The following is a 16,601-nucleotide window of genomic DNA, read 5'->3' as shown; positions in this document are numbered from 1 at the left end:
CTAATTCAGTGACTTTTGTACTTAGTTGAGCTCGATATTGGTCCTCTACGTTCTAATTCAGTGACCTTTGTACTAAGTTGAGCTCGATATTGATCCTCTACATTATAATTCAGTGACCTTTGTACGTAGTTGAGCTCTATATTGGTCCTCTACGTTCTAATTCAGTGACTTTTGTACTTAGTTGAGCTCGATATTGGTCCTCTACGTTCTAATTCAGTGACCTTTGTACGTAGTTGAGCTCGATATTGGTCCTCTACGTTCTAATTCAGTGACTTTTGTACTTAGTTGAGCTCGATATTGGTCCTCTACGTTCTAATTCAGTGACTTTTGTACTTAGCTGAGCTCGATATTGCTCCTCTACATTCTAATTCAGTGACTTTTGTACTTAGTTGAGCTCGATATTGCTCCTCTACATTCTAATTCAGTGACCTTTGTACTTAGTTGAGCTCGATATTGGTCCTCTACGTTCTAATTCAGTGACCTTTGTACTTAGTTGAGCTCGATATTGGTCCTCTACGTTCTAATTCAGTGACCTTTGTACTAAGTTGAGCTCGATATTGATCCTCTACATTATAATTCAGTGACCTTTGTACGTAGTTGAGCTCGATATTGGTCCTCTACATTATAATTCAGTGACTTTTGTACTTAGTTGAGCTCGATATTGGTCCTCTACATTCTAATTCAGTGACCTTTGTACTTAGTTGAGCTCGTTATTGGTCCTATACATTCTAATTCAGTGACCTTTGTACGTAATTGAGCTCGTTATTGGTCCTCTACATTATAATTCAGTGACCTTTGTACTAAGTTGAGCTCGATATTGGTCCTATACATTCTAATTCAGTGACCTTTGTACGTAGTTGAGCTCGTTATTGGTCCTCTACATTATAATTCAGTGACCTTTGTACGTAGTTGAGCTCGATATTGGTCCTCTACATTCTAATTCAGTGACTTTTGTACTTAGTTGAGCTCGATATTGGTCCTCTACGTTCTAATTCAGTGACCTTTGTACTAAGTTGAGCTCGATATTGGTCCTATACATTCTAATTCAGTGACCTTTGTACTTAGTTGAGCTCGATATTGGTCATCTACGTTCTAATTCAGTGACCTTTGTACTTAGCTGAGCTCGATATTGGTCCTCTACGTTCTAATTCAGTGACCTTTGTACCCAGCTGAGCTCGATATTGGTCCTCTACGTTCTAATTCAGTGACCTTTGTACACAGTTGAGCTCGTTATTTGTCCTCTACGTTCTAATTCAGTGACCTTTGTACTTAGTTGAGTTCGATATTGGTCATCTACGTTCTAATTCAGTGACCTTTGTACTTAGCTGAGCTCGATATTGGTCCTCTACGTTCTAATTCAGTGACCTTTGTACCCAGCTGAGCTCGATATTGGTCCTCTACGTTCTAATTCAGTGACCTTTGTACACAGTTGAGCTCGTTATTGGTCCTCTACGTTCTAATTCAGTGACCTTTGTACCCAGTAGCGCTCGATATTGGCCCTCTACGTTGTAATTCAGTGACCTTTGTACACAGTTGAGTTCGATATTGATCCTCTACGTTCTAATTCAGTGATCTTTGTACCTAGTTGAGCTCGATATTGGTCCTCTACGTTCTAATTCAGTGACTTTTGTACTTAGTTGAGCTCGATATTGGTCCTCTACGTTCTAATTCAGTGACTTTTGTACTTAGCTGAGCTCGATATTGCTCCTCTACATTCTAATTCAGTGACTTTTGTACTTAGTTGAGCTCGATATTGCTCCTCTACATTCTAATTCAGTGACCTTTGTACTTAGTTGAGCTCGATATTGGTCCTCTACGTTCTAATTCAGTGACCTTTGTACTTAGTTGAGCTCGATATTGGTCCTCTACGTTCTAATTCAGTGACCTTTGTACTAAGTTGAGCTCGATATTGGTCCTCTACATTATAATTCAGTGACCTTTGTACGTAGTTGAGCTCGATATTGGTCCTCTACATTATAATTCAGTGACTTTTGTACTTAGTTGAGCTCGATATTGGTCCTATACATTCTAATTCAGTGACCTTTGTACTTAGTTGAGCTCGTTATTGGTCCTATACATTCTAATTCAGTGACCTTTGTACTAAGTTGAGCTCGATATTGGTCCTATACATTCTAATTCAGTGACCTTTGTACTTAGTTGAGCTCGTTATTGGTCCTATACATTCTAATTCAGTGACCTTTGTACGTAATTGAGCTCGTTATTGGTCCTCTACATTCTAATTCAGTGACCTTTGTACTAAGTTGAGCTCGATATTGGTCCTATACATTCTAATTCAGTGACCTTTGTACGTAGTTGAGCTCGTTATTGGTCCTCTACATTATAATTCAGTGACCTTTGTACGTAGTTGAGCTCGATATTGATCCTCTACATTCTAATTCAGTGACCTTTGTACTTAGTTGAGCTCGTTATTGGTCCTATACATTCTAATTCAGTGACCTTTGTACGTAATTGAGCTCGTTATTGGTCCTCTACATTATAATTCAGTGACCTTTGTACTAAGTTGAGCTCGATATTGGTCCTATACATTCTAATTCAGTGACCTTTGTACGTAGTTGAGCTCGTTATTGGTCCTCTTCATTATAATTCAGTGACCTTTGTACGTAGTTGAGCTCGATATTGGTCCTATACATTCTAATTCAGTGACTTTTGTACTTAGTTGAGCTCGATATTGGTCCTCTACGTTCTAATTCAGTGACCTTTGTACTAAGTTGAGCTCGATATTGGTCCTATACATTCTAATTCAGTGACCTTTGTACTTAGTTGAGCTCGATATTGGTCATCTACGTTCTAATTCAGTGACCTTTGTACTTAGCTGAGCTCGATATTGGTCCTCTACGTTCTAATTCAGTGACCTTTGTACCCAGCTGAGCTCGATATTGGTCCTCTACGTTCTAATTCAGTGACCTTTGTACTTAGTTGAGTTCGATATTGGTCCTCTACGTTCTAATTCAGTGACCTTTGTACCCAGTAGCGCTCGATATTGGCCCTCTACGTTGTAATTCAGTGACCTTTGTACACAGTTGAGTTCGATATTGATCCTCTACGTTCTAATTCAGTGATCTTTGTACCTAGTTGAGCTCGATATTGGTCATCTACGTTCTAATTCAGTGACCTTTGTACCCAGTTGAGCTCGATATTGGCCCTCTACGTTGTAATTCAGTGACCTTTGTACACAGTTGAGTTCGATATTGATCCTCTACGTTCTAATTCAGTGATCTTTGTACCTAGTTGAGCTCGATATTGGTCATCTACGTTCTAATTCAGTGACTTTTGTACCTAGTAGCGCTCGATATTGGTCATCTACGTTCTAATTCAGTGACTTTTGTACCTAGTAGCGCTCGATATTGGTCCTCTACGTTCTAATTCAGTGATCTTTGTACTTAGTTGAGCTCGATATTGGCCCTCTACGTTGTAATTCAGTGACCTTTGTACACAGTTGAGTTTGGTTACGTCCTGTTATGTAATACTTAGTGACTTACATATATAGAGATACCTAAATTCTAAGTTCAGCTCGGTTTTGGTCCTTTACGTTCTACTTCAGTGACCTACGTACACAGTTCAGCTCGGTGTTTGTCCCTTATGTTCTAATTCAGTGACCTACGTACACAGTTCAGCTCGGTGTTGGCCCCCTATGTGTATTCAATGTAGCCTGGAGAGTTACCACTGTGGCTAATTATAACAGGATGGCATTTGAAGTCAAAGTATTGATAACTTCTTGTGTAAGTTACTGCGTCATTATTTAAACAATCTTAAAAATAATAACACGATTTTATGTGTGCATATATTTATAAGCAATGTCTACAAGCAGCATGGATGAGATACATGACGTACATAAATATATGACAACATGGCAGCATAACAACTATATGACTTCCTTTAAACAAATCTAATATATAACTTTTGATCTATTTACTTTCCATTTTGCATTGTATATCACAAAAACGTCCTCATTTAATATACAACTATTCCATTTTACAATGTTTATTACGAAAGCATATTAAATCATTATAACTGTTTTTTATGGGGTTTTTTTTCAGAGATATATATTCGATAAAACATATAAGGGTTTTAATTGGTAATGGTAAATCAAGTTTTTGCAAAACATATTTGCAACATTCTCTGACAGCAAACTTTCGAAGTATTTCGGAATTTTTAATTAAGTATGTAAACCAACAACTTGCTAAAAACATGTGGTTCAACTATAAATTTAAATAGACTATATGTCAGTAAACACCAATTATAACTTTATGTCATGTGGATCAACTACATATAAATTAGAATTTGTGTCGGTTAACACCATTTATAACTTGATGGCAAATGGGCCATATTTATAATTAAGTATAATTTAAGTCAGTAAACACGATTTATAACTAATTATCATGTGGATAAACCATATAATTAAGTAGATTTTAAATCAGTTAACACTATTTATAACATTTTGTCATTTGGACCAACTACATAATTAAGTAGAATTTAAGTTAGTGAACACTATTTATGAATAATTGTTTTTTAAGGATAAACTATAAGATTTAAGTCAGTACACACCATTTAATCTTTATTTCATGCAGACCAACTGTATAATTAAGAAGAATTTAAATCAGTTAACATCATGTATAAGTTTTTGCCATGTGGATTATCTACATAATTAAGTAAAATTTAAGTTAGTAAATACCATTGATAACTTAATGTCATGTGGATGATCTATGTAATTAAGTAGAATTTAAGTCAATACACACCCATCATAACTTTATGGAGTGTGAACCATCTATATAGTCAAAAAGGATTTAAGTCAGTAAAACATATATAACTATATGACGTTTTTAATAGAAAGATACATTCTTTTGATTAATCAAACACATAGTTTATACTCACGTTTGATTAACGTAGGAAATAACACAAAAGTTTAATGAAGTTTATCCTACATATTTGTGTGAAAAGGATAATAAATTACATGCCCACCCTTTGTTTATTCAAATACATTCATGTGGTATAATACACAAGTTTCCTGAAGTAAAACTTACATAATTGTGTGATAAGGTTTTTAAATTACATGCCCACCCTTTGTTTATTCAAACACCTTCATGTAGTATAATAGACAAATTTCATGAAGTAAAACTTACATATTGTGTGATAAGGTTTTTTTAATTACATTCTCACTCTTTGTTTAGTCGAGTGGTATAATAAACAAGTTTCAAGAACTGAAAATAACATAATTGCGTTTTAGGATTTCATATTACATGTCACTCTTTACACGATGATACATAATGTGGTATAAAACCACAATATTCTTGAAGTAAAACCTAAATAATTGTACGTTTAGGAATATAATTTGCATGCTCACTATTTGCTTAACAAAAAAAAACATGAAGTAGTATATTTAAAGAATATTATTAATTGAAACTAGCATTACAATTAGTTAAGGATTATATAATACACAATCACTCTTTGATTATATAAATAAACATAATGTTGAATAACACACAAATTGCATGAACAGATACTAATATAATTGTGTTTTAGCATCATTTATTACATGCCAACTCTTTGATTGTACAAAGATACATCATGTGGTATGATAAAAAGGTTTCATGAAATGAAACTGGCATTCTTATATATTATTAATTACGTATACAATTATTAAACATGCCCACTCTTTGTTTAAACAAAGATACATCATGTGGTTAAATAATGCAAGTTTCATGAAGTTGAACTTGCATTAGGGTATATTGCGTAATATCAATAAACATGCCTACTCTTTGTTTATACAAAGATACATCATGTGGTAAATTTAACAAGTGTCATGAAGTAGAACACGCTTAATTATATGTTAATGTTTAAACATACATGCCCACTCTTTGTTTATACAAAGATACATCATGTGGTAAAACAAAAAAAGTTCCATAAAATGAAACTGACTTCATGAATCTGACATACTTATACATAATTAATTACGTATGCTATAAATAAACATGTCCACTCTTTGTTTAAACAAAGATACATCATGCGGTTAAATAATACAAGTTTTATGAAGATTAACTTGCATTCGGTTATATTGCGTAATATTAATAAACATGCCCACTCTTTGTTTATACAAAGATACATTATGTGGTTAAGTAATAGAAGTTTCATGAAGATTAACTTGCATTCGGGTATATTGCGTAATATTAATAAACATGCCCACTCTTTGTTTATACAAAGATACATCATGTGGTATAATAAAAACAAGTTTTATGAAGTAAAACTGATATACTTATATGTCATTAATTACGTATACTATTAATAAACATGCCCACTCTTTGTTTATACAAAGATACATTATGTGGTTAAATACTATAAGTTTCATGAAGATTAACATGCATTCGGGTATATTGCGTAATATTAATAAACATGCCCACTCTTTGTTTATACAAAGATACATCATGTGGTATAATAAAAAAGTATTATGAAGTAAAACTGACATACGTATATGTGAATGTTTATATACATACATGCCCACTCTTTGTTTATATAAAGATACATCATGTGGTATAATAAAAAAGTTTCATGAAGTGAAAGTGGTATGATCATATATCATTAATTACGTATACTTTTAATTAACATTCCCACTCTTTGTTTAAAAGATACATCATGTGGTATGATAAAAAAGTTATAAAAAGTGAAACTGACATACTTATATATTATTAATTACGATTATCATTTATAAACATGCCCACTCTTTGTTTACACAAAGATACATCATGTGGTTAAACAAACAAGTTTTATTAAGTGAAACTAACATAATTAAAATTATAAATTACATGCCCACTCTTTGTTTATACAAAGATACATCATGTGGTAAAAATCACAGGTTTCATGAAGAAAAAATAGCATTATTGTGTTTTCATGATTCAATATTGCATGCCCACTCATTGTTAATACAAAGATGCATCACGTGGTGTAAGTTTTATACAAATGAAACTAACATCACTGTGTGATTAAGATTATTAAGTACATGCCCACTCTTTGTGAGTACAAAGATACATCATGTGGTATAAAACTTAAGTTTCATGAAGTGAATCTGGCCAAAATATATGTTGATTATTATGGATTACATGCCTTTTCCTTGTTTATACAAATTATGAATTATATATCGTGTGGTATAATAAACAAGTCCATTCTAATATTATATAAAGATGAATCATATGGTAAAATATACAATTTTCAAGTTTTATAATTGACTTGTCGCGCTTCCACCATATATTTACAAGAAGGTTCAAATAAAATATTGTGTCACAGCAAAAACAACAATAAATATAACACTTGTGAAAAATTAAGAGTATATGAAGAGTTATTACATAATGGCGATTTCACTTATGATGTAGAGAAAAATAATGAATAAAACATTAATATGTACAGAATAATATATAATAAATTTCAGAAAATGTTAATTCGTATTGAACTAGTTCGCATATTTTAAGAAATCAGCCACAAAAATACGGTGAGTGAAAGCCAAACTGATGTAAAAGACCTTTAATAAAGCAACAGATAGACTCTTTTCGCATTTATCCCTCGATTTACTTTACAAGCTACTACATGTACTGATGTAAGTGATCTAAAATATAGGAGCAGATAGATCCTTTCTGCCTCTATCCCTCGATTTACTCTACTTCACGAACTATTACATGTATTGATGTAATTGACCGTAAATGCAGGAGTAGATTTACGATTTATTTCTCGATTTACTCTACTCTACAAACTAAAACATGCAACTTTAAAACATCAAAACACATCTTTATAAAACAACAACCAATTATTAATTTGAATAAAAAACTAGATACATATATACATACGAATAGAGTTACTAAATAACATAATTTTAGTTGAAGCAAATGTCTTAGCGAATTAAGAATCGTTTTTTGAAAGTATACAATAAACGCTCTACAGATTGATTATACGAGTTTGCATGTTTTACAATAAAACGTTTTAAAATGTACACACTAAATACATATAGCAAAGAACATATTTATTATGTACACATACTTGGTTTCAATAGTTAAATCTGTTATTAGATATATAAATGCATACCACAAACGATCAATTATTATATCTACATCAAATAATACTTTCTTACAATAATTCAGGAAAGATAAATTATCCGTCTGTTAAAGACAAACCAATAAAAATGATATATACATGTCCACTAGTCATAGTAATGGTTATGAAAATAACCAAACAGCAAATCACACATAATAACCATAGAACAAGGTTCTTGGCATCGCTATTTTATTGAAAAACATATCTAAACACTTGAAATTTGTTAATGAAAACATGAAAATAATTCATCATACCATCCACTGTTTTTATGTCACTGGTATCATTGGTTTTGAAATATACGTTAATATAAATGTAGCACATTTGGAAGCCGGAATGGGATCAGAACAATGTGAAGAAACAAACAAGGATTAGTCACATATGTAATGTGACGCAACGCACGCACACACACACACACGCACACCATTGTCGAACAACCAATATCTATGCATGTTGTCAATATACATTTTATCTATATTGTAAAACCAGCCAACGTGTACCCAAATTTATTAATGTTGTGTTACAAGTAAGTGTGCAAACTTCTCTTTATTCATATGTTTTACCAGTTTAATTGTTGTTGTTTTTCTCATTTATTTTTTAACATTTAACATATTTACATAATACATCAAGAACATATATATGCTTCAACATTTCTGTTTTGTGTAGAAAAACAATTTTCTATCGCACGCACACACATCCACACACGCATACCCACACACACGCAAGCAAACACACACGCACACACACGCACACGCACACGCACACACACACACACACACAAAGTGATGTTCCTTTTTATGTTTAAATATTTCTTTATTAATATGAGGAAAAAACAATGATCTGATAATATTGTTCCATATTCCCGACTACTTCACTTTATTTATTTTGTTTTAACAGTTAATGTGTTCCATATTTCCGACTACTTCACTTTATTTATTTTGTTTTAACAGTCAATGCTTTCCATATTCCCGACTACTTCACTTTATTTATATTTTTTAACAGTCAATGTGTTCCATATTCCCGACTACTTCACTTTGTTTATTTTGTTTTAACAGTTATTGTGTTCCATATTCCCGACTACTTCACTTTATTTATTTTTTTAACAGTCAATGCGTTCCATATTCCCGACTACTTCACTTTATTTATTTTGTTTAAACAGTCAATGCGTTTCATATTCCCTAACTACTTCACTTTATTATTATTGTTTTTATGGTCAATGTTTTCCATATTCCGTACTACTTCACTTTATTCAAATTTTAACTGTCAATATGTTTTTATCATATAAAGACGGGTACGCGGTTGTAGATAACTAGAGGCTGCAGTACAAATTGTTGAACGGTATTTCAAAAAGCACAGACTGTTTTCACTAGACCATTTCATATCGGCATAATCATAGTTTAAGTCTTTTTACAATAAAAAAAGATTTTTGAGTTAATTTGCGAATTTAATATTGATCGTAATACTGAAGTTTTGAAAATATCCTGATTTATTCCTCTAGAAGTGAAATCAACTTCTTTATGCTCTCAAGGTACACATTTTCTGCCTACACCGTGCTTGTGACCTGATTTGCAGGTTTTATTTTCTAGTACATATTGTGACATACCTAGGGTTCTGTTTCACAGAAAATCGTTCACTAGCCTTCATAATTTCATCAATAGCCTTCTTCAATTCAGTGTTTTCCAAGAACTTTGATGATCCTCTCACCGTGCACGTTACCTGTCGGGGAAGGCCGTAGAGATGCTCCATCTGCTTTTCAAACACGGATTTGGATATTTTAGGCTTGTGCAGTATTAGATGTCCTATAGATGTTCTTGACAGTTCAATGGATGATAGATTGCAACGCGTTTCTTTTATCTCTAATGTTGTTAAAGCGCTTAAAAGCTTCTCAGAAAGGAACTTACAGTCTGATATGCACAGTCTTGTCAGTTTTTCTAATGATCCGACGATCATGTGGCTATTAGCAACTTCTACAAGTTTAAGGGATTGTAACGGACAATTGGAAAGACTAAGTTGTTGAGTCAGATCACAGTTAATAAAACTTAGATTGATAAGTGTAGTTTTATTTTTAAATTGAAAAGAACAGGACATGTTCTCTAAGAAACAGAAATCCACACAACCAATAATCACCTTTTTTGTTGTCACAGTATTCAGCTTTAGTACATTTATTGGACACTGCGATAGATCAAGATAGTCAGACAGTGAACAATTTTGCATATTCAGCGTCTTCAGCTGACACTGAGACAGGTCAAGTCGGCCAGAAAAGGAACAATCGATCATACTGAAATAAGTATGTTTGTTCACGTTCATTGAATTAACCTTATCAAGAACTAACTTCTCCAAACAACCTGCAAATACATTTTCTGTCGTTACATTATGAAGCTTCAGCTCCTCAAGTGGACACCGGGATATATTAAGTTGGCCAGACAGTGAACATTTTTGCATATTCAGTTTCTTAAGCTGACAATGGGACAGGTCCAGTGAGGCTGGAAGGGAACAGTCCATCATACTGAGATTGGTAAGATTGACTGCATTCCTAAATTCAAATAAACAGTCCATATGCTCTACTGTACATGTCATTACATGGCCTATAATCACCTTCTCTGTTTTAACCGTTTGAAGCTTCAGCTCCACCAGTTGACACTGAGACAGGTCCAATGGGCCTTGAAGGGGGGAACAGTCCATCATACTGAGATTAGTAAGATTGACTGCATTTGTAAATTCAAATAAACAGTCCATATGCTCTACTGCACATGTCTCTACATGGCCTAATACAACCTTCTCTGTTTTAACCGTTTGAAGCTTCAGCTCCACCAGTTGACACTGAGACAGGTCCAGTGGGTCTGGAAGGATACATTCCTTCATACTGAGATTGGTAAGTGTGGATGGAAATTTAAAAAGACAATCCATTCGGACTTCTTCACATGTCTTCACATAAATATTATGAAGCTTCAGCTCCTTCAGTTGACACTGGGACATGTCCAGTTGACCTGGAAGAGAACAGTCCATCATACTGAGACTGGTAAGATTGACTGCATTCGTAAATTCAAATAAACAGTCCATATGCTCTACTGCACATGTCTCTACATGGCCTATAACCACCTTCTCTGTTTTAACCTTTTGAAGCTTCAGCTCTACCAGTTGACACTGAGACAGGTCCAGTGGGTCTGGAAGGGAACATCCCTTCATACTGAGATTGGTAAGTGTGGTTCTAAATTTAAATGGACAATCCATTTGGACTACCTCACATGTTCTCAAATTACCTGTAACCAAATTTTTTGTGCTAACGTTATGAAGCTTCAGCTTTTCCAGTGAACACTGGGACAGGTCCAGTGGGTCTTGAAGGGAACAGTCCATCATACTAAGATTGGTAAGATTGACTGCATTCGTAAATTCAAATGAACAGTCCATATGCTCTACTGTACATGTCTCTACATGGCCTAATACCACCTTCTCTGTTTTAACCGTTTGAAGCTTCAGCTCAACCAGTTGACACTGAGACAGGTCCAGTGGGTCTGGAAGGGAACAGTCCATCATATTCATATGTTTGACTGTATTCTTTAATTCAAATGAACACTTCATATGCTTTACCGTATATTTCTTCACATAGCCTGTAATCACCTTCTTTGTCTGAACATTATTAAGCTGAAGCTCCTCAAGTGGACACAGAGATAGGTCGAGAGAACCAGGAAGTTTTGTTGCATTCGTATATTCAAATGAAAGATCAGGATGCTCTAAGGCACATGTCTCCCCATCTCTTGTAACAACCATATTTTGCTGAACGCTATAAAGCTTCAGCTTCTTTAGCGGGCACTGAGATAGGTCCAGTGGCCCGGGAAGAGAGCACGTCATCATACTGAGATTAGTAAGGTTGGTTGCTTTCGTCAATTCAAATGGGCAATCCATGTTTTCTATCGTACATGTCACCATACAACCAGTAACCACCTTCTTTGTTCGAACCTTATTTAGTTTAAGCTCCTGTAGTGAACATTGAGATAGGTCCAGAGGGCCTGAAAGGGAACAACACATCAAACTAAGATAGGATAGAGTGATTGCCTTTGTAAATTCAAATGAAAAATCAAATTGCTGTGGTATACGTGTCTCCAAACTTCCTGAAACCACATTCTCTGTAGTTTCCTTATGAAATTCCAGCACCTCAATCGGACAGTTAGACAGGTCCAGTTGGCCGGATAATAAACAATTTTGTATAGACAGCTTCTTTAGCGGACACTGAGATAGGTCCAGTTGGCAAGACATTGAACATGTTTGCATAGTCAGCTCTTCAAGTGGGCACTGAGACAGATTCAGTGGGCCATGAATGGAACACATTTGCATACTGAGAGTGTTCAGATTTTTTGCATTCGTAAATTCAAATGAACAATCCATTTGAATAACATTAAATATCACAACACAACCTGTGATAACATTCTGAGTCTCGACTTTATAAAGCGTTAGTTCCTCCAGTTGACACTTGGACATGTCCAGTGAGCCATGAAGAAAGCATTCAGTCATACTAAGACTGGTAAATTTACTTTCCTTCGGAAATTCAAATAAACAATTCATACCGACAACTTTACATGTCCTCGCAGACCCTGTAACAACCTTTGTTGTCTTAACCGTTTGAAGCTCCAGTTCCAACAATTTAAACTGAGTCAAGTCCAGTGGGTTTCGAAGGAAACAGTCTCGCATACTGAGATTGGTAAGATTGCTGGCATTCGTAAATTCAAATGAGCAATCCATATGCCGTACCGTACATGTCTCTACATAGCCTGTGACCACCTTCTCTGTCTCGACCTTAATAAGCTTCAGCTCATTAAGTGTACACTGAGACAAATCAAGAGGGCCAAGATGGGAACAAGACATCATGTTGAGCTCGGTTAGATTTTTGGCATCAGTAAAGTCAAAAGGACAACACATATTCAGTACTTCACATTTCTCCACAGATCTAGTAATACAAAAACTTTCAGTCTTGACCTTCGTCATATTCAGCTTCAGTTGCTCCAGTGGACACTGAGATAGGTCCAGAGGGCCTGACAGAACACAGTTTTTCATTTCGAGAAATGTGAGTCTTTTTGCATCTTCGAAAGGTATGGAGACAGTGGTTGGTTCCTTTAAGGAAAGTGCAATCCGTTTGAGCCGTTGAACTTTACTCAAATTCACGCAACCTGTCAATACTTCGACCAGTATAAGCTCCTCCGTATCGAATTGTGAAACGTCCATGTTACTTGATAGGGTCAATTGAGATAAACAAAGAACAGCCAACTTGTTGTTTAAATTAATAGTACAATTTTTTGTTTCAATTGTGTTTTCATTTGTTCTGAGAACATTCATGAGTTCTCCACTTAGTGAATCATTTTTCAGATCCGAACCATTGAGAATAAGGTTCGAAAGATTGACTGACACCTTACCTGCCTTGACATACTTAGAACATATATCAAAAATAATATCTTGCATCGTCGTAATGAATTTGATTCTCGTTTCATCATTAGTTTGCATTGCATGCTTTGCTGTTAGCTCAACTATCAATGAGACCATTGCTTCTACGCGGGTTGAGTCAAGGTCACAGACAAAGTCGAAGACGTTCGCCAAATCAACCACATCTTGTGGCGTTTTGGTATTCGCAACTATTTCCTGACATTTGTTTATATCACAATTTTGTTCAAGGATATGTAAAGCTGCAAAAAACTCCTGATATGATTTGTGGATAAAACTATATTTTTTATCCAGCGATGAACTCGATGGTATGGCTGTTCCACGAATATTTCCAGAGTTCAAACCAAACTGCTTTATATCATTAAAAACGCCTTCTATTTCTTGAGTTTGTCTTCCGGACAACTTTAAACGACTAAGATCTTTTTCTGAGAAATGAAAAGAGTGTTCTGTTTGTCCAGTGAACAACAAATAAAACGCTAGTTTTGATAGCTTTGCGATATTTTTTCTTTGTTCGATACAGCATGTTGCCTCAATAGTGTTAAACAAAACAGGTAAGTGATAGTTGCAAGTTGTTTCTTCGTTTTGCATTCCAGGCGTCTTCTTCATACGATGTAACAGAGTCTCAGCCATGTTAATATAAATCTGTGCACGTGTTTTTCCAAAATCCTTCCCATTATGCCAGAGACACAGAAGCAGAACAATAAGCATAGGTATCATGAACAACTCTTTTGATGCTGACGCGTTGAGAAAAATAACTGTTCTCAGGTCTTTATTATGAAGTGTTTGGATGAAGTCCGCAGTATTGTCATGTACTCGAATTTTTTCTTGTCTGAAACAGTTTGTAACTTTGTCGACAAGACTTTTGACAGCATCAAATTCAATACCAGTGATGACTACTTTGATGTAATCCTTCAGTGGTTCGATAACACATGAATCTATCTTCCAAGGTCTGGAAGTGCAAATGATTCTTGCGTTCGATACTGAAGTAAATTTTGTCATTGCATGTTCTTTACATGTCCATTCATCAAGTCCATCCATTAGTAATACAGTTTTTGGCCAATTTATATAAGTCATCAGTCCGTCGATATCTTCAACTGAGTATTTTAAGTCTGATTCCAGGAATTTGCTCAACATTATCATACAATCAGATACCTCCTCAAACTCTCGCAAATGAAGTAGAAATAGCAACTGTTTCTGTTTCAGGGACTCAATGTCATGAAAGTGTTTGTGTTTTTTCATTTTCTCTCTCATTCTCACACATTCCTCGCTCTCGCCATGTACAGCACACCAAGCTAAAGCCAAATACTGACTAAAAGTTGTCTTACCCATTCCGGCTTCACCTGAAATGTACACTTTTTGTTTTGTGGGAGGATGACTTGGCGTTAACAATTCGTCAATTTTAGAGAGATACCTTTCATCGGTTTTGCCTACATCATCAGGATTGCAGGTTTTACCATCTTTATGTTCTGTCTCCTCGATTGTTATCGACATTTTTGTAGGTTCGTAGAAGTCAACCAACTTCGAATGTTTGTGATGCACGATCGGGTTGAGTGGAATCGTTGAGTACTTGTCCAATATGAATTTAATAAGTCTTGTCTTCAAAACTGAAAATTTAAAAGTAAATTACATAGCAAAACATTTAATATAAATATATTTATTTGCATTAAAAAAATATTTTCAGATCTATGGCTGCCATTTTATCGTGACCAAATTATCCTGCAATCGTTGTAGAACTTTAAAACTACCCACAAACGTATCTTAGCTTTATATGGCGGCATCTGGGTAACACTTTTACGCACACGTGGGAAGGCTCATGCGTCGGTTTGCTAAAGATAAAGTCACAAAGTAGATCATAAGAAATTGGAGTGGTTATGTGCACCAATATTGTCGATTTTGAACTTTGAAATGTGGGCTAGGTTTTGATCGCCAACGCAACGCTCAATAAACATGAGAGAAATGGACCTTGGAGTCTGAATAAGTTTGGCTTATCTCTTGTCTAGGAATAATTATCACATGTTAGCAACACACACTTTGCTTCGTGTGGTTCAAATGTGTAACCTTTTAGGGATAACAATAATGGGCGCATCTGATAGATGAAACATCCAAAACTGAATAATGCTAAATTCAATAAAGCTAAAATTGTTTTTCATGTCGCCTTCCCGTATATTATCATGATATTTCTTATGTTATACTCGCACTTGAGTTATTTGTATTTTCGTTACGAATGCTACAGAACCAAGCGCACTCTCCAAAAATCAACACTGGCTAATATTGTGTCCATCTATGCATAGAAAGGATCGTGTGAATAAAGATTATCATGTTGGGCCATTTATAACAAACCTGTTCAACAAAAGTCCTAAATGCGACCTTGTTGTGTCCGTCGTTTTGAGCGTTAAATGGTCCCATTTGAAGAAATCATTATTTGATTTATACTTATTTAGAGGCCATGAGAAGGTATCCCTGGTGGGGCTCAAACCCACAATCTATTGGGTGAGAGGCAGACACCTAGACCACAATTTTTGCGGAATGTAAAAAGTGGCTGCCTACGATAACCTGATGAAAAACACGATGAATCTGGAACTGAAACCAGCTGTTGTGTTCCACTAGTATATGACATTGTTACCAGTGGAAAAACTTACACGTCACATAAGAGTTAAGTGCAAGCGTCTTCGGAACTAGAAGAATTAAGAGGAAAACTGTTTAGATGAATGTTTATAGAAATGGTATTGTCCGTATGTGGTATGAGTCGTTACATCATCAATATTGGCCATGCGGATTGGTACATGTTCTAAGGTGAAAAGGTCGAGCCGTTGAAGAGTTTGCTCATGAAGAATATATAGAAATGGCCCATTCAAGATGAGACATGTAACGGCATTGTGTATGCCTGAAGATAAGTGCCTCAACCCGCCGATATTGCTTTACAGTAAATGAGTTTTCGGGTTCGCTTCAAACAATTTTTTTTTGAAGTTAAATATTTTATACATCTTACAGAGTTGCTTTTTTGTGTTTTATTGTATTGAATATAATGTAAAAGAATACGTCCGTTCATTGAAGGGTGAGGAATATTTAAAATGTTTCGG

At 34.9% G+C, this 16,601-nt stretch overlaps 1 protein-coding gene across 3 annotated transcripts in view; it reads right to left on the bottom strand.

The window, feature by feature from the left end:
* Window positions 1-3,788: 3,788 nt before the first annotated feature.
* Window positions 3,789-16,601, bottom strand: part of LOC128223940 (uncharacterized) — a 40,267-nt gene continuing 27,454 nt past the window's right edge. For all 3 annotated transcript variants that reach the window (XM_052933439.1, XM_052933438.1, XM_052933440.1), the window contains exon 13: window positions 3,789-15,125. In XM_052933439.1, coding sequence (XP_052789399.1) covers window positions 9,667-15,125 — 5,459 coding nt within the window. In that variant the 3' untranslated portion in view covers window positions 3,789-9,666. The remainder of the gene's footprint in view (window positions 15,126-16,601) is intronic.

Source organism: Mya arenaria, chromosome 17 (assembly GCF_026914265.1).
Source record: "Mya arenaria isolate MELC-2E11 chromosome 17, ASM2691426v1".
Classification (NCBI taxonomy): Eukaryota; Metazoa; Mollusca; class Bivalvia; order Myida; family Myidae; genus Mya; species Mya arenaria.
This window is presented reverse-complemented; position numbering and strand designations above follow the sequence as displayed.